The sequence below is a fragment of the Schistocerca cancellata genome, chromosome 2, assembly GCF_023864275.1.
Source record: "Schistocerca cancellata isolate TAMUIC-IGC-003103 chromosome 2, iqSchCanc2.1, whole genome shotgun sequence".
Classification (NCBI taxonomy): Eukaryota; Metazoa; Arthropoda; class Insecta; order Orthoptera; family Acrididae; genus Schistocerca; species Schistocerca cancellata.
In genome coordinates, this window is record NC_064627.1 from 1,059,346,175 (window position 1) to 1,059,366,273 (window position 20,099).

Here is a 20,099-nt window from a genome sequence, read left to right on the forward strand (position 1 = left end):
GTTGTGTGTTAAGGTAAGTAATAACTCCTCATTCTCCCAATTAGTTCTACATCAGCAAAACACGAAGGTGTTTAATTTCTCTAACCTTGCAGTTTTGTTGTTGACAGTTTTGCACAAGGTGTCTATCTTTTCAGAACTCTGTTAACTTTCCAAACAGACCAGAAGGTCTTTTACATCATTACTCATCTTCTTAACATTGCAATGAAATAAGCTATCCTTACTTTTCTTAGCATTTTTAAGCATTTCGGCTGCTCTTCTGTTAGTTCAACTTCTTTGAAAACATAGTGCATACATCTAAGTAGGGATTTCCGCACAACAGGGGATCACGCTTGAGTGTGGTGTCTGAGAGCACAGCGGAAAACGCCTAACAAGTGTCATCATACTGCAAACTGCTCAGAATCGTCTTGGCAGGAAACGAGGTCTATATAGACCTTGGCGGAACGGCTTTCACAACAGCGCGGCGTCGCGGCAATTCAGGGAACTTGTTGTCTCGGCGACTGAGGTGCCTGCAGTGGGGGCTACGCGTCTGCCACATAAAACAACCGCTGCGACTGCCGCGCAGCCAGACAGCGATCATGCGGGGCACACGCGGAGCACTGGCGTTGCTGCTGGCGGCGTGCGTCGCGTTGCTGGCGCCAGCGCGGTGTGCCAGCGAAGGCGGCGGCGCTGACGAGCAGCGGGAGCCGCAGGTGCAGACGGCCCAGGGCCGGCTGCGGGGCAGCGTGATGACGTCACTGGACGGCCGGAACATCCTGGCTTTCCGCGGCGTCCGCTACGCGCTGCCCCCCGTCGGCGAACTGCGCTTCAAGGTGAGGCCCCGTCTGCCGGACGCGATCGATGCACTGAGCGCAATTCGCACAGAAGTGGCCTGGCGGGGACGTGGCGCTGTTTCAAGCCACCTCCATCTAAGCAAATGGAGCAATATCGAGTCGCGTGGCTTCGTGGTTCGCGCTAGAGATGGGCAAAGTCGTTCATCCTTGGGAACTATTTCACTGGTGATCGCTCTTTTTTGGGAACCGTTCATTTTTACTCGTCGCCCTCACTGTGCTTGGTGTATGGTTCTCATGAAAAACTGAAAATTTGTAGCATAGGTGATTAAACATGGAAGGCGCCAAGAGGGGGCACTTGTCTCCCTCCTGGAGTACAGAGATTTTATTCATAACAGAATTCTCACACACTTGTAATTTTCGTGATTCTGCAAACATCTCGTTTAGCCAACTGTAGCGTAATGTGACTGATCGCGGTAAACTAATATAAGGTGGTGCACGAAAAACCGGCCCCGAGTACAGACTGCACGCCAATTACCCACGATTTGTTGACCGCTACGGACAGAATAGATAAACATGTAATAATTAGAGAGTGAAGAAATAACAAATAAGCTAATGCAAACAACTTCGGAACAATAGATGACGATTGGTAAGCGACAATGAGCAGTCTAGTACTTGGGGCCGATTTTTCGTGCACCACCCTGTACCACTGAAATAATATTGTAGGAGTTACCTATTCTCCCACACTCGATTACGAAGCGCGGGCTTCATTCGGTTCTAAGTCGGTCTGCCTTCCATAACAATGAACATGCTCTTTTACCTTGGATCAAAAAAAGACGGAAAATGGCCACTCGTGTGTGTCGTGCCGACTTCCTTTGCATGTCTAATAACAAAGAATCTTGCCTTTTTACAAATATTTCTTCTGTTGTTTATAAAAATAGTGAAGCAAGCTGATATGCCGTTTTGTTGCCTGAAAAGATGTATGTATTACATACCACGTAATTTTTAAGTAATTTACGTAATTATAAAGTACATTTTCAGTCGTGGACGATGAATAGAATACGAAAAGAACCAGAAGTTCAGAGTTCTAAAAAGATTTGAAACAGATCGAGAATGGGCGTCCGAAGCGAACGAAACGAACAAGATACTGAACAGTGAACTATGAGCAGTCGGCAGTGGAACTGCGACGAGTGGCCACGCGAAGAAGGACGAGTCCGGCCGAGCGAGACCGAGACCGGGACAGACGGAAACGGAACCGAGGCTGGAACGAGACCGGCCGACATGCCATTCGGTAACGAGACCGACCGAATCCCGTTCCTGGGAACTATAAGTAGAGAGCCGCGACCGAAGTGAACTATGAAAGACCTTTCCTTAGAATTCGTGACTCGCTCGTTCCGTTCATCTAGGTGAACCGTTCCTTCGAACCCGTTAGTTCGTGACCTTTTGTAGAGACCAGTGGCGCACCAAAGCGATGCTTGGCGGATAGTACTCTTCGGCATTGGTCCCTTCCTAGCCTGCAATCTCTCTCCCAGCGAAGAGTCCCAAGCGACTAGAAAAAAGCGCAGACGACTTCAATACATAAAAACCGATAAATAACGGACCTACGAAATTACAGACCAATATCCATAACATCACTTTGTTGCTGAGTTCTTGAGCATATTGTAATTTCGAATACAGTAAATTGCCTTGAGAGAGAAAAGCTTCAGTTCACAATTCAGGACGGATTTAGAAATAATTGCTTGGGTGAAACTCAGCCTGTCGTTTTCTCGCACGATCTCCTGCGAACCACGGATAGAGAGCAACAGGCAGATTCCATATTCCTAGATTCCGGAAAGCGTTTGGCACGGCGCCTCACTGTAGACAGTTAACGAAGGTCAGAGGATATGAATTAGGCTCTCAGGCATGTAGATGGCTTAAAGCCCTCTTAAGTAATAGGAGCTAGTACATTGTTCTCTACGGCGAGTGTTCATCAGAGACAACGATATCGTCAGGAGAGCCCCATGGAAGAGTGACAGGACCGCTCGTATTCTCTACATACATAAAATATGATCTGACAGATACAGTGAGCCAGCCAATGTGGCCGAGCGGTTCTATGCGCTTCAGTTCGGAACCAGGGCCTGATATGGTCGCAGGTTCGAATCCTGCCTCGGGCATTGATATGTGTGATGTCCTGAGGTTAGTTAGGTTTAAGTAGTTCTAAGTCTAGGGAACTGATGAGCTCAGATGTTAAGTCCCATAGTGCTTAGAGCCATTTGAACCATTTAGATACAGTGAGCATCAATCTGCGGCTGTTTGCTGATGATGCTGTAGTGTGCGGAAAGGCGTCGTCACTGAGCGACTATAGGAGGATGCAGTATGACTTAGACACAATTTCTAGCTGATGTGATGAATGGCAGCTTGCTCTAAATGTAGAAAAATGTAAGTTGACCCAAATGAGCAGGAAGAACAGTACTGTAATAATCGAATGTTAGTTGCACGCTGCTTGACACAGTCATGTTGATAAAATATTTAGGCGTAGCGTTGCAAAGCGATATGAAATGGAACGAGTATAAAAGGAAGACAGTGAGGAAGGCGAATGGTCGACTTCGGTTAATTAGGTGAATTCCGGGACAGCGCAACCCATCTATAAATTGTTGTTGTTGTTGTGGTCTTCAGTCCTGAGACTGGTTTGATGCAGCTCTCCATGCTACTCTATCCTGTGCAAGCTTCTTCGTCTCCCAGTATCTACTGCAACCTACATCCTTCTGAATCTGCTTAGTGTATTCATCTCTTGGTCTCCCTCTACGATTTTTACCCTCCACGCTGCCCTCCAATGCTAAATTTGTGATCCCTTGATGCCTCAAAACATGTCCTACCAACCTATCCCTTCTTCTAGTCAGGTTGTGCCACAAACTTCTCTTCTCCCCAATCCTATTCAATACCTCCTCATTAGTTACGTGATCTACCCACCTTATCTTCAGCATTCTTCTGTAGCACCACATTTCGAAAGCTTCTATAAATTAGAGTACATATATACTGAAGAGACAAAGAAACTGGTGCACCTACCTAATATCATGTAGGGCCCCGCTAGCATACAGAAGTGCCGCAACACATCGTGGAATGGACTCGACTAATGTCTGAAGTAGTGCTGGAGGGAAATGACACCACTAACCCTGCACAGCTGTCCGTAAATCCGTACGAACACGAGGGGGTGGGGATCTCTTCTGAACAGCACGGTACAAGGCATCGCAGATATGCACAATAATGTTCATTTCTGGGGAGTTTGGTGACCAGCGGAAGTGTTTAAACTCAGAAGACTGTTCCTGGAGCCACTCTGTAGCAATTTGGACGTTTGGAGTGTCGCATTGTCCTGCTGGAATTGCCCAAGTCCGTCGGAATGCAAAATGGACATGAATGGATGCAGGTGATCAGTTTCCAAAAACTTACGTACGTGTCACCTGCCAAGAGTCGTATCTAGACATATCACGGTTTCCATAGCACTCCAACTGCACACGCCCCAACCATTACAGAGCCTCCAACAGCTTGAACAGTTCCCTGCTGACATGCAGGATCCATGGATTCATGTGGTTGTCTTCATACCCCTACACGTCCATCCGCTCGATACAATTCGAAGCGAGACTCGTCCGACAAGGCAATATGTTTCCAGTCATCAACAGTCCGATGTCGGTGTTGACGAGCCCTGGCGAGGCATAAAGCATTGTGTAGTGCAGTCATCAAGAATATACGTGTGGGTCTTCGGCTCCGAGGGCCCATATCGATGATGTTTCGTTGAGTGGTTCGCACGCTGACAGTTGTTGATGGGTCAGCATTGACATCTGCAGCAATTTGCGGAAGGGTTGCACTTTTCTCACGTTGAAGGATTTTCTTCAGTCACCGGTGGTCCCGTTCTTGCACGGAGATTTGATGTTTTACCGGATTCCGGATATTCACGGTATATTCACGAAACGGTCGTACGGGAAAATCTCCACTTCATCGCTACCTCGGAGATGTTGTTTCCTATCGCTCGTGCGCCGACTATAACACGCGTTCAAAATCACTTAAATCTTGATAACCTGCCATTGTAGCAGCAGTAACCGAGGGCCAGACACTTGTCTTATATAGGCGTTGCCGACCGAAGCGCTCTATTCTGCCTACTTACATATCTCAGCATTTGAATTTTACATATCTCATCAATTGAATACGCATACCTATACCAGTTTCTTTGGCGCTTCAGTGCAGAACACTAGTGCTTCCCATTCTTGAGTACTCCTCTCCACTAAGTCGAATTTACGTATTTATTTATTGCAATATTTATTCCATAGACATAGATCCATTTTTCTGTTGTAACGCATGGATGTGAAACGAGTCAAAAGGAAGACATCGAAGCAATTCAGAGGCAGGCTGCTAGATTTGTTATTGGCAGGTTCAGTAACTTGCGAGTATTAGAGAGATGCTTCGTGGCAAGACGACGTTCTTTTCGCCCAAAACTATTGATAAAATTTGAAAAACCAGCATTTTCGGCTGACGGCAGAACGATTCTACTACCGTGACGTACATTTCGCGTAAGGACCACAAAAATAAGATACGAGAAATTTGGGCTCATATGGAGGCACATAGATAATCGGTTTTACCTCGCTCTGTTTGCTAGTGGAACAGGAAAGAATATGGTTGGTAGTGGTAAGTTTGGTACACTCTGTCATGAGCCGTACAGTGGCTGTGGAGTGTACATGTAGATGCAGATGCAGATGATAGTGCAGACTATATGATATTATATGATTATATGCAGTGTGCAAGACAAAGCATGGAAAACGTCACTGGAGAACTACCGAAACAGGTTAGCCACTAAATTTTAGTATTAATAATATAGTAAGTGATGATGCATAATTAAATCGTTCACCAGAGCAACTTTAAGCTGACAAACAGCAAATTATACAAGAGAACAGATAAACTGTTTTGTGCTTACGTATTTGTGCTTTCTCACGAACAACGTCATATAATATGCGCAGTCACAAAGTCGTTCTGCTGAAACGCACCGGTTTTTCTGTTACTTATTGCAGAAACAGAAAGTTTATTTTGAGAAAAACAAAAACACAGGTTCAAATACCTAATGTTTACTGCAATACGAATCTGCGCATACATCCGTAGAAGACATGGAAAATTCAATATTAATCCAGTTCTAAGTACGCCAAACATGTACAGTCAACATCATATTTTCTGTTCTCAATTAGTGCCTTTTTCCGGACAGACATGCGAATCCATTATTAACTTGCTACCGTGATCCACCGACAACGCCTGACAACATGCGTCAGTATTGTCAATGCATGTGCGAACATTACGGAAGGCGATCTACTCGCTGTTGAGAGGAATGTCGTTACACGTATTGCCAAATGCATTGAGGTTGGGGGACATCATTTTGAGCATTTATTGCATTAATGTGGTATTTACAGGTAATCAAGCTGTAATAGCATGCGTTTTCAGAAATGATAAGTTCACAAAGATATCACATTGGAACAACCGAAATAAAACGTTCAAACGTACCTACGTTCTGTATTTTAATTTAAAAAAACCTACCTGTTACCAACTGTTCGTCTAAAATTGTGAGCTATATGTTTGTGACTATTACAGCGCCATGTATCACAAAGCGAAAAAAGTGGCCAACTAAAACGTTCATATTTCTTTACGTACTACACGAATAAGTAATAAAAAATGGGCGTTCCTATTTAAAAAAAAAAAGGAAGTTGATATCCGTTTGACCTATGGCAGCGCCATCTAACGGGCCAACCATAGCGCCATCTGGTTTCCCCCTTCAAGGTAGACGAGTTTCGTTCTTTGTAGTTTTTTCGTTTGATGCTTATTTCGTGAGATATTTGGCCCGGTCACTATCAGTGGACTATCCTGTATACAGATTGCGTTAGTATCGCGTACACAAGTTATTAAAGGACAGTGCATTGATGGAGCTGTCATCTGTACTCAGTGATGGTAGCAAAGACCTTGTAAAAAATAACTGGACTCACTGATGGCGCTGCAGTCGCGGGATAATTTGAACCTTCGGCTGGACGCCATTATAGTGGTGGTAGTCTGATGTGTTGTGTAGTACTGTTGTTTATGAAGACCCTGATTCAACGTTGTATATTAGTTGGGGCGTACATACAGCATTTGTTACTCGTAATTCTACCGTCTGTACGTTCCAATCAAGAAGTACAATGGTGAAGAGATGTGCAGCGATTAATTGTACAAATAAATTCGAGAAAGGAACGAATATTACATTTCACAGGTATGTGGATATTTTAAGTTGTTTTGTATGTCAGTGCACTTGCTTAGTAAATGTTTTTGTAACACTGTATTAGCATAATGTCTGTGCATATATTTGCAGGTTTCCTTTCTCAAAACCACAGCTGTTACAAAAATGGTTACACGCTGTCAGGAGGCAAGATTTCCGACCGACTGAATACCATTTTATATGTTCCGATCATTTTGAAGTGTTTTCTTGTCTAGGTTAGGTTGAAACTTGATAATTTGGTCGTGAGTTGCCAAAGCACTACGCCATATATAACGCACTTTTCGTCATAAAATCTAAAGCAAGGTAGAGTCAGAAAATATCTATTAACATAGTGGGCAAATCTTCGAGTATTTTGATGCATTTTGCGTACATCTATCGTAAATGAACTACGAAAAATGCTAGGGGTCCAGTGCATAACTTTTAGCTACGGCAGATTCCATGTACTACGTAACATAAATTCATAAACAGTGACTAGTTGCTGTTTGTTCATAAATTAAAAACTATATTGTAGTAACGTATTTAAATGAGGCATTATGTTTGTGACCTAACTCTAGGGAAGGCATTTTATAACCAAAAGCGATGTATAAACATTCGAAATCCGCGCGTCAGTTTACCACTCTAATGGCCGCCGGCCAGCTATTCAATTTGACCGCTCTTCACAGTCGACCACTCGTGCGGTTGTGGGGGCCTGGATGGTAGTGTAAAGGCTTCCGACGGCTTTGAACGCGGAGTGGTAGTTGGAGCTAGACACTTGGGACATTCCATTTCAGAAATCGTTAGGGAATTCAGTATTCCGAGATCTGCAATGTCAAGAGTCTGCCGAGAAAACCAAATTTCAGGCGTTGTCTCTCACCACTGACAACGCAGTGGCCGACGACCTTCACTTAACGACAGACAGAAGCAGCGTTTGCGTAGAGTTGTCAGTGCTAAGAGACAAGCAACATTGTGTGAAATAACTGCAGAAATCAACGTGGGACGTACGACGAACGTATCCCTCACGACAGCGCAGCGAAATTTGGCGTTAATGTCAGCAGACGACTGACGCGAGTGCCTTTGCTTATTGCTAACAGCACATCACCTGCAGTGCCTCTCTTGGGCTCGTGACTATATCGACTGGACACTAGCCGACCGGAAAACAGTGGGCTTGTCAGATTGGTCCCGATTTCAGTTGGTAAGAGCTGATGGTAGGGTTCGAGTATGGCGCAGACCCCACCAAGCCATCAACCCAACTTGTCAACGACGCTCTGTGCAATCAAGTGGTGGCTCCATCATGGTGTGGGCTGTGTTTACATGGAATGGACTGGGTCCTCTGGTCCAACTGAACCGGTCATTCACTACTTGGACGCCATTTACAACGGTTCATGGACTTCATGTTTCCAAACAACGATGGAAGTCAATGCGCCATGTCACCGCGCCACAGTTGTTTGCGATTGGTTTGAAAAACATTCTGGACAATTCTAGCGAATGATTTGACCACCCACAACGCCCGACACGAATGCCATGGAACATTTATGCGACATAATCGAGTGGTCGGCTCGTGCACAAAATCCTACACCGGCAACACTTTCGCAATTATGGATGGTTATAGAGACAGCACGGCTCAATATTTCTGAAGAGGAATTCCAACGACTTGTTGAGTCCATGTCACGTCGAGTTGCTGCACTAACCAGTCAAAACGAGATCTGTTGCGATATTAGGAGATATCCCATGACTTTTGTCACCTCATTGTATGTGGAAGGATGCAAGCACATTTTCCGGATCCAGACGTTTAAGAAATACGATGTTACTTCCGCCGAGACTGTATGTTTTTGTTTGTTTAAACCATGATTGGTCAATTTCGATTATAGAGCCATTTTCAGCTCGACAAGTTCATAAATATAAGGAGTGGTCTGAAACATTCTGAAGAGCTTGAAGAGTGTTGCAGGATAGGATGTGCTGAGAAATAATTGTTGAAAAAAATTCGATGCGTTACGCTGTTTTCTGGTTAGTTAGCACCGAAGTTAGCCAATCTGGCCATTGCACGCCCAAATTCAAGCGGCCCGCCAGAGACGGTGACGCCAAACGTGTTCTTCGTTTGTTTTCCTAAAACTGCTGGACATTATGTTGGGTACAACATCGATACACGATATCGATATTTTTGTTTCGGTACCCATACCTGGTTCAAGTTAACAACCATAAATAACGTGACAATGACAATAAGCAGATGAACCCCCAATTATTTTTAATATGTACGAATACATTCTTGAGCAATACTGCTGTGTTTTTCCTATAGGAGTATGGGTTGTTCGTTCTTGTTAACATTAAAAGAATGAACTGTTGTGTCATAAATGAACGTTAAACACAAACATCCAAAAAATTAAGTAAAATCTTAAAAATGACTTTACCATTAAAAATTGAATAAAATGCGGGTCCAATATGACGAAAAACGCAAAATTAGACTTGTATTTCTGTAGCCGGAATATTCGGGATTTTAGTACATGCGAACAATGCATAGCTCATAAGGGAAGAAAAACGTCAACAGACTCCGAGCATTTTTAATAAGCTACAATAAAATGAAATGAATCTGATGATCTGCTGCGTGTGGAAACTGCTACATGAATTACGCGGTCTAGATCTATATAAATACTCCACAAGACGCCATAAGATGTATGGCGGAGGGTACCTTGTACCGCTACCAATAATTCTCTTTCCTGTTGCAACCGCGGATGAAGCGAGGAAAAAAAACGACAGTCTACGTGTCTGCGTACAAGCCCTAATTTTTGTATCTCGTATTCGCTGTTCTTACGAAAAATGTACGCTGGCGATAGTAGAAGCGTTCTGCAGTCAGCCGAAAACGCCGGTTCTCCAAATTTTCACAGTAGTATTTCACGAAGAAGGACGTCGTCTTCCCTCCAGAGATTCTCTCTAATACTTGTAAGTTGAAAGAACCTACCGGTATCAAATCTAGCAGGCTGCCTCCGAATTGCTTCGATGTCCTCTTTTAATCCGATCTGGTGGGGAGCAGTATTCAAGAATGGGTAGCACCAGTATTCTGCATATGTGCATATGTCGATCATTCGCCTTCCTCATTGCCGGCCTTTCATGCTTTTTCCATTTCACATCGCTTTGCAATGTTATGCCGAGATATTTAATTGACGTGACTGTGGCAACATTACAAGATTGTTTTTCTATTCATCTGCGTTAACTTACATTTTTCTACATTTAGAGCAAGCTACCAGTCATCACGCCAAATAGAAATTCTAAATCATCCTATATCCACCTACAGTAACCCAATTCATACACTTTCCCGTATACTAGAACGACATCAGGATGAAGTTGTAGATTGCTGCTCACCCCATCTATCAGATTATTTACGTACGAGAGTTGGAACTTAAATAGTGGCAACTATTTATTCACAACCGATACAAAAGAGTTACATGTTTTCACCTGTTACTGTCTGTCAAAGTAGTCACCAGCGTTGTGTAGAACCCGTTGCCAGCGATGTGGAAGGTGTAATATACCATTAACAAATCCTGTTCTGTTCTCTGGATGGTACATTACTTCCCAGTCCCATCGACCGGAAAGAGCAGCAACAGCTTGCGCTGTATGCGCCCTCGCATTGTCGCGCAAAACGATGGGTGGGTTGCGCAGAAAGTGTCGCCGCTTCTTTCGCAAAGCTGGTCGCAAGTGATGCTCCAAAAATGAACAGTAGTACTGTGCACTGACGGTCTGCCATGGAGGAACGTAATGCGTTACTATAACAAGCTGTGGCTGCTCTGTTTGGTCGATGGGACTGGGAAGTACTGTACCATCCACCACACTCCCCGGACGTAAGTCCTTGTGACTTTGATTTGATTCCGAAGATGAAGGAACCACTTCGTGACATTCGCTTCAGAACTGTTCCAGAGATTCGACAGGCACAAGACCGTGTCATTCGCACTATCAATAAAACAGGCTTTGCTGACGGTATACAACACCTTCCACATCGCTGGCAACGAGTTCTACACAACACTGGTGACTACTTTGAAGGACAGTAACAGGCGCAAACATGCAACTCTTTTGTATCGGTTGTGAATAAATAGTTGCCACTATTTAAGTTCCAAACCTCATACATAGAAGCAAGACCGGTCCTATCGCGCTTGTCTGGGGCGCTCCTGCCGATACCCTTGTCTCTGATGAACAATCGCCGTCCAGGACAACATACCGGGTTCTATTACTTAGGATGTCTTCGAGCCTCTCACATATATGGGAGCCTAATCCGTATGCTCGGACCTTCGTCAACAATCTGCAGTGGGGCACCGTGTCAAATGCTTTTCGGAAATCTAGGAATATGGCATCTACCTGTCCCCCTACTTCCATGGTTCGCAGTATATCGTGCGATAAAAGGACAGGATGAGTTTTGCACAAGCGATTCTTTCTAAATCTGTGCTGATTTGTGGACGAAAGCTTCTCTGTCTCAGAGAACTTTACTGAATTCGAACTTCGAACATGCTTAAGAACTTTGTAGCAAACCGATAACTTTTGCAAGTCCGTTAATTTACCCTTCTTATAGACAGTAGTGACCTACACTTTTTTTCCAGTTGCGTGGGACTTTGCGCTGGGAGAGAGATTCGTGATAGATGCTAGCTAAGTAAAGGACCAGTGAAACCAAATTGGAATTCCAATCGGACCTAGTGGCTAGCGCGAGTTTTGGTGTTCTCGTAAAAATAAGTCATTTTAGATTATAATAACATTTAGTTTAGTACTTATTACGTGATAAATAGCTGTATTAGAGTGCTTTTTAAGCGTGCCATTAAAGGTTTCATTTTTCTTTACGTAATATAGCAGAAAACGTGAAAAGATCGTACAGTTGGGTTATAGTCGTATTTACTGTTTACGTTTTGCCGCAGCAAATCTATAGAATTTCGTTTAATTGTTCTTTGCTCTCTCTAGCAATTTAACTGTAGCGTACCGCTTCATTATTTAACTCACATTTCCGGAAAGTAGCGTAAAGTTTAAGTTGTTGTTTTGGAAACTTTGCACTGTTGTTTTTGTTTACATACTATTGCGTATAGGCCAAATTTGTGGAATCTTATTTTTGTGTTTATCTGTAATTTGACAGACTTATTCTTAATAAACTATTACGTATATCTTGAGTGAAAAGTGCTTGACCTACCGTGGGATTGTTAGATCGGGGCTTCGGTGTGACGGGTGCTGTAGTGTTTTCCATGTGGGGGACTGTAGTGGCGTGGGAGTAGGGGAAGTAAATGAGACTCATCAGTGCTTTTGTAGGATATGCAGTAGAGATAGGAAGATACTAGAACAGGAGGGGAAAAGTGCCGCCCTTCAGGCTGAGTTAGACAAGGCCACGGGAGATATTGACAGGTTAAGGAGGGAGAAAGGTAAAGAGAGGTGGGAAGTAGTAACAGGCAACAGGAGGAACAGGTCTAGAACTTTGTCTGACAGCTTCGAAGTGAATATGGAAAATAGATTTGACCTGTTGCTACAGTTAGTAACTGGCAAGCCTCAACCAGTTGCAGGTGTAGACAGGGCACAACAAACTTCCACCAGCAAATTGGAAAGTAAGAATGTAAGGAAATCAGTAAAGAGAAAGAAAGTGTTGTTGTTAGGTAGTTCCCATGGAAGAGGTGTTGGCCAACTTTTGCAGGATGAACTAGGATCAGAATAGCAGGTCACCAATTTTTTCAAACCTAGTGTTGGTCTGGAGCAGATGACAGAGGATTTAGGGTCACTTTGCAAACATTTCACTAAGGAAGACCCCGTGGTTATAGTGGGTGCACCACGTAATAGTATTGACAGAGATCTTGGGTACAGTAAAGAGTGTGACCTGGAAAAGATTGCATTAGCATCGAAGCATACTAATGTTGAGTTTGTATCTGTTCTTGGGCGCCATGACCGACCTCATTTGAACTCTTCTGTCAGGAGAGTTAATTTTGAATTGGAGCGGCTGCTTATGTTGGCGCAGGGTCACACATTGGTGTGGTTCCTGTTGATTCTCTTAATAGGTGGGATTATACTAGACATGGCCTTTACCTCAACAGGATAGGAGAGAGTAAATTGGCTGGGAACATAGTAGGAAAGTTTAAGGGGGGAGGCACTGTCACGAGAGATAAAATGCGAGTGGTTGTAGGGTTCAGAAAAGATCCTTTTTTAGGCTAGGGAGGACAGAAAGAAACCAAGTTTTAAGGGAGTTTAGGATTGAGACAAACCAAAAAACATAATTCTAGCTTATTACATCAGCATAAACGGCTGTTGGTTAAGAATTTTCAACAATCAGCAGAAATTTCAACTCTACCCAATTTTAACTCAGTCAATGTGAAATGTCAGCTATCTTCACTGCATCAAAAAATTCTAGGACTGAGAAATAACATTAATGAATTAATTATCTGCATAGATGAATTAGAGTCCTCAAACCCAGCTGACATAATCTGCCCCTCTGAACATCATGTGACCACTGGTATAGAACTTTTAAGTGTTACAGGATTTAGGTAAGCATCTCACTTTTGCAGAACAGGAATGGAGAAAGGAGGAGTTGCCACATTCATCAGGAACTGTCATAAATTTAAGAACATAGACATTCATAAATTCTGCCTAGAACAGCATATGGAATCATGTGCAACAGAAGTAGAATTTCATAAAAAACCTTCATAATGTTAAGTGTACATCGAGCACTTGCAGGTAACTTTAATCTGTCCATAAACCCCCTTGAAGCTGTACTGGCCCATTTAACAACCAGAAACAAAGAAATAGTGGTTTCTGGTGACTTCTCCCAATAAGAACTTATTTGAGTTACTTCAACTTAATTTCCACTGTAAAGTTCCCAACTAGGGTAGCCAATTGCTCACAAAGAGCCATTGATACAGGAAAGTCCAATGAACAAAATTATATTACAAAACCAATAGTCAATGGCCTCTCAGACCATGGTATGCAGTTCCTTCTGTTAAATGTTAATACTGAACATGATATAAAATCTGTTAAATCTGAACTCAAGACGGTAATCAGTAAGCCAAAAATTGATTATTTTAGGACACTTCTCAGAGACATTCACTGGAGTGATGTTTACAGTGCTCATGACATGAATGAAAAATATAACACTTCAGCTAATAAAGTGTTTACCTTATTTGAACACTGTTTTCCACCAAAGCTAACCAAGGTTAGAGCAAAGTCTACAAAGAAGCCATGTATTACTCAAGGAATAGAAATATCTTGTAAAACAAAAAGAAAACTGTAACTGTCAATCTGAAACAGTTCTCACGTTGATGCTGTAGCAAATTGCAAAAAATACTGCAAAATATTAAATACTGTAATACAGACATCAAAGCAAATATATTAGAAGGAAAAGATAGTCATATCAGATAACAAAAAAAAAAGGCAGTATGGGATACAGTGAAGGAGGAGGCCGGTAGAACCAGATGTGAAGAGGGGCAAATAGCATTAAGAGTAAAATATACATTTGTGACAGATGTGTATAGTGTTGCAGAGCTTTTAAACAAATATTTTATAACTGTTACTGAAAAGATGGGGTTGTCAGGTTCTGTAGATGCTACGATTGGATATCTCAGACCAGATATTTCAAGTAACTTCCATAATATGAATTTGACCCTCACTACCCCAGCAGAAGTAATGCCCATCATAAAATCTTAAAAAACCAAAAACATATAATGGGTATGATGAAATATCAACAAAGTTAATTAAGGAATGTGATTCAGAGTTAAGTAACATATTAAGCTATCTGTGTAACCAGTCGTTCATCAGTGGAATATTTCGTGAATGGTTGAAATATACTGAAATTAAGCCATTCTTTAAATGGGAGATAAAGAAATGGCGGCAAATTTCCGTCCAATTCACTTTTGCCAGCATTCTCAAAAATTTTAGAAATGTTATAACCATCTTATCACAAATAACATACTGTCAAAGTCGCAGTTCGGATTTCTTAAGGGTTCTGATATTGCGAAGGCTATCTGCACTTACAGTAAAAATGTACTTAATTCATTAGACAAAAAATTGAAGGCAAATGGTATATTTTGTGATCTGTCAAAGGCATTTGACTGTGTAAATCACAATATCCTTTTAAGTAAATTAGAATATTAAGGTGTAACAGGAAATGCTGCAAAATGGTTCAAATCTTATATCTCTGGCAGGAAATAAAGGGTGTTAGGAAAGATACATGTATTAAGCTATCAGGCATCATCCTACTGGGAACTAATGACATGTGGGGTACCACAAGGTTCCATCACAGGTCCCTTACTTTTTCTTGTGCTTATCAATGACCATTCATCAGTAACATTACCAGATGCCAAGTTTGTTTTGTTTGTCAACGATACAAACATTGCAATAAATAGCAAATCATTTGTATTGTTAGAAAGATTGGCTAGTAAAATAATTGTGGACATTAATCACTGGTTCCTAGCCAATGTCACTAAACTTTGAAAAAACACACTACATCCATTTCAGAACTTGCAAGGGGTGTCCCACGAATATATGACTAACATATGATGACAAGCAAATAGAAGAAGTGGCCAGTGCTAAATTCTCGGGATTACAGCTTGATAATAAATTCAACTAGGAAGAGCACACCACAGAACTGCTGAAGTTTCTAAACAAATCTCTATTTGCAGTGCGAATTCTGTCAGACATAGGGGATATAAAAATGAAAAATCTGACATACTATGCTTACTTTCACTCGCTAATGTCATATGGGATTCTTTTTTGGGGTAATTCACCAAGCAAAGCTGAAGTTTTCTGGGCACAAAAACATGAAATAAGAGCTATATGTGATATGAACTCAAGAATACCCTGCAGAGGCCTGTTTGGGGAACTGGGGATACTAACTACAGCTTCCCAATATATGTATTCCTTAATGAAATTTGTCATTACAATATATCACTTATTAAAACCAACAGCTCAGTTCATGGAATCAATAATAGAAATAAGAATAATCTTCACAAGTATTTAAAGTCACTTACTCTTGTAGAAAAAGGTGTGCATTATTCAGGAACACACATTTTCAATAACTTTCCAGCAGCTGTAAAAAGCTTAACAACCAATAAAATTCAGTTTAAGAGAAGATAAGCCAGCTCCTTCTACTCCACTGATGAATTTCTCAATAGAACCAACTGATTGTGTGTGTAAAGTACAATCTAACTTTTGCATTATTTCAGTGCAATAATGTATTCATTGTAAATAAGTATTGTAATAGTTTTATTGTATGTTTATTACCTTATAAATAAAACAACATTTTTTAAAATTTTAAATTCAGTGCATTAATTCGATCTTAGTAAATGAGTGTTGTAAAATGATCCTTTCGTATAGTGTTAATTAAAAAAAAGAATGATGATCATTCCACTTGGGACCTGTGGAAGGTACATTAGCTTATTTGTTTTAGTTGTAAATATTTATCGTGTTATTGTTTTTCTGACATGTTCTACATCCTGGAGGACCCTCTCGCTACGGATCAATTGGAACGAAAGTAAATCTAATCTAATCTAATCTTGTTTCCAACTTCAATTTTCCTTTATTTGCTGTGATTTATTGTTAAACCAGACTCATCGACAAGCGACTAGAGGGCACCCTGTGACCCGCTCATTGCTAGTGTTTCTAGGTAGGACCAGAATTTCTCAGGTTCTCTGCAAGATCTTTTCGCTGACAAGATATGTATATAAAAGCTTAACATTAGTACAAAAGGGAGTCAAATATATGGGCACTCAAATATTCAATAACTTACCAGAGCATATCAAAGGTCTTTTAAGTGATAAAGATCGGTTTCAGAGTGAATTAAAGAACTTCCTGTTGGCCAACAGAAGGACTATAGCTCTGTCTGCATTAGAACTGTACAATATCCATGTATCTGACTGAAAGAGTATTTAAAAAAAATCCCAGAGACTCCTCTCCAAGGGATCCATGGAAAACGATAAATGTAATGTAATGTAATAGGATAGACGAATTTCTAAGCCAAAATGCATAATAGCTCCTGAGTATGCTTAAATCTACTTTTGTGACTTTTATGGCCTTAATCATCATTCTTTGTCTATTTACAATGTAATTTAAAAATTGAAATGTATGTATACCTCTATGTATAACTGTATATTCATTCAGAAGTCAAGTATGATAACTCATACATATAGGGACCGAGGACCTCAGTAGTTTGGTCTCTTAGGAATTTACGTGTTAGCTAATCTGTTCTTGTTATTTATATGATAAGAACAATTTACTTGTGCACTAAACAATAATCTGTAAAAATTTTACTCGTTCTATATCCAGAGATATATTCTCATAAGGATCTACAGAACTCGAAATAAATAAATAACCATGGAAGTAACTGTATGCTTAAGCATCCATCTTTTTACAGATGGGTGGATTTTTACTAAATTTTGCCTTTCGGCATTTCTACGTTCTGTTTGAACCGATGATGTAACATTGTCTCGGTTTCCGAAGCATTTTCCGAATTTCATTATTAAACCACGGTATGTCTTTCCCATCTTTAATTCACTACTTGGGACACATTCTCTCATTAAGAAAGATATCCATAGTGAGAGTTCCATCTCGGAAATGTTGTCTTCCTACAGAACGAAAGTCACCATCCCAAATCCAACGTCACTAAGTTCGTGCATCTTCGTAAATCTCAAGTGGTTATCGGTCTAACAAAACAGTTGCACGACAAAACACACTCAACAACAGCTTACTCATTGAAAATTCAAATAACGGTTAACTATTGTCAGGCGCTAATTTAGAGTAATATTTCTTTTCATGTGATGTACGCGTGCTCCTTTGTACTCTGTGGTCGTACTGATGTGTACTTACCGGTAGAAGCAGGAAGTCATTGTCATTTGAACTACAGCTAACCGATGCCACCGAGCATTGGGTGGCACTCATTGAGTAATTGCTGTACAACTGCCTGTATTCAATTAATTTCACAATCACTCTTGAAAATAAGCATAGCATTTGAGCATGAATGTCTCAATATCACGCCCATAACGCTCAGCTTATCGATCCGGCGTAAAAAGTGTTGTTGACGCTGAACGATGTTATCTCTCAATTTTTTCATGGTGAACTACTGGTATGAATAGTTGTAAGTGAGCAGTGGTGCATCGATATGGTTTACCAAGAACTTTCTGCGTTGTACGGTGTGAAAAATGGTCGATAATTGTAAGTTTTTGATATTTCATAAAAATATGAAAACCGAAAGTAGTAGTGAGAGAATCTAAAAATGTACTACCTGCGGAGAAATATAACAAGAGATGGGTGAGCCAAACTCAGATATGTCTATTGAAAATACTAGACCTGGCCAGTACTTACTTTACAGGCAATAGTCTCCAGGTCAGTATTTCCCATGTCTGAAATTGCATTGAAAAAAATGATATTTGCTATTTCCCTAATGTATAAGACTTTATTGAATCTACGCCGAAATCTGACAAAAATTATAATTTCAAGAATAAAATGTAAGTGCGTGTGACTAGGGCCTTCCGTCAGGTAGACCGTTCCCAGGTGCAAGTCTTTCGATTTGACGCCACTTCGGCGACTTGCGCGTCGATGAGGATGAAATGATGATGATTAGGACAACACAACACCCAGTCCCTGAGCGGAGGAAATATCAGACCCAGTCGGAAATCGAACTCGGGCCCTTAGGATTGACATTCTGTCGCGCTGATCACGCAGCTACCGGGGGCGGACATGTCAAGAATAACGTAGATCGTACAAAGATAACATTTCGATTGGACTGGCTGTCAGTTTACCCACGGTTGGTTTACTCAGTTACAGTTACACTTAATTTGTCATTGTGGCAGATTCATAAACTGTCCATTTAGCGGTTTTCACGAATCAGCGAGAAAGCATAAGATGCAGTTGAAAAGTAAAGTAATTTTGTTGATATTATAACAAACCAAACTAAGAGTGTAGAAGAACTCGCCAATGAGCACCTAGCGAATTTAGTACGTACTAAGTTTAAAGAACGCTTTCCTGGCGTATTATTTTGTGCATTACATGTGACCTCTATTTACGAAAAAAATCAAATACTGTCTTTGATGATTTATTGCAGTTCAGAGTGGAGTCAGGTGACGAAACGTTTCGGAATCATTTTGAGAATTCCCCTAAGAATTCCACGGATATTTCTTTTCGAACCTAAAATGATACAGATTCTGAAACAGACAGTGTAGGTTTGCTAGCGGAAAGCTGATGCAGTTGACATATAAAACGGTTTGGATATTGATGTTGAAGCTTGTGGTAGTGGTTCAAAAGCTCAGAACGTGTGGAAACGTTATTTATATCAAATGTTTAATGACAGGAAACCAAGTAATTGTAATAATAGACCTTACTATGGTACCAACAGTAAATAATAAAAGTGGCGGGAAAACGTAATAACTGCGAACGTAAAAACAATTTTGGTTATAACATTATACTGTTGGCTTGTTTATGTTTATAACAGTGACCATGTAGAAGTGCACGGCGGTAAGCAGTAGGAGAAAATGATGGCAGGCAACAATGTCCTCAGAATTTCTAACTCACATAATACAGGCGCAAACGAAGTTGACACTCGGCGCGGTGGGTGATAGGAGAGACTATAAAGGCATTTCCCATCTACAGTCCCTCGCATCAGCCACCGCGCCGAGCGTCAACTATGTCTGCGCGAACAACATATATCTAGGGAAACTGTTTTCGAAAATGCAGTGGAGTTCGTCCTGGAAGTAACTACAGTTTCTCGAATCCTGGCAGTGAATGAAATTTTGATAAACAGTTTTTGGACGGGAAGGATGGTTGATGAACACTTCCAGATCACCAGTTTTGCGGCACAAAATGTATTCGGCACAGGCGACGACTCTCCCGTGACATAATCCCTTTCTGTAATTTTTATTATATCCCTTTCTGTCACAGCACTCAGGGAAAGTGGAGTGCTCGCAATACGACTCTATATACTTCGAAAAGTGGTGATGGGTGATTCAGTTCTTCATCAAGATGACCAATCTCTGTCATGTGGTTGTCTCTACGTCACAAATAGTGAAATGCACCGTGTTTACAGTGAGAAGCCACAGGCTGTGATCTGCCTATGGATATGAACTCGAGCAGTGGAGAGCATTTACATTTGTACTCCGCAAGGCGCT

The 20,099-nt window shown here is 41.3% G+C and overlaps 1 protein-coding gene across 2 annotated transcripts in view; it reads left to right on the forward strand.

The window, feature by feature from the left end:
- The first annotated feature begins 557 nt into the window (after positions 1-557).
- LOC126163058 (juvenile hormone esterase-like) overlaps positions 558-20,099 on the forward strand; it is a 285,106-nt gene continuing 265,564 nt past the window's right edge. For both annotated transcript variants that reach the window (XM_049919957.1, XM_049919956.1), the window contains exon 1: positions 558-809. In XM_049919957.1, the coding sequence (XP_049775914.1) occupies positions 576-809 (234 nt within the window). In that variant the 5' untranslated portion in view covers positions 558-575. The remainder of the gene's footprint in view (positions 810-20,099) is intronic.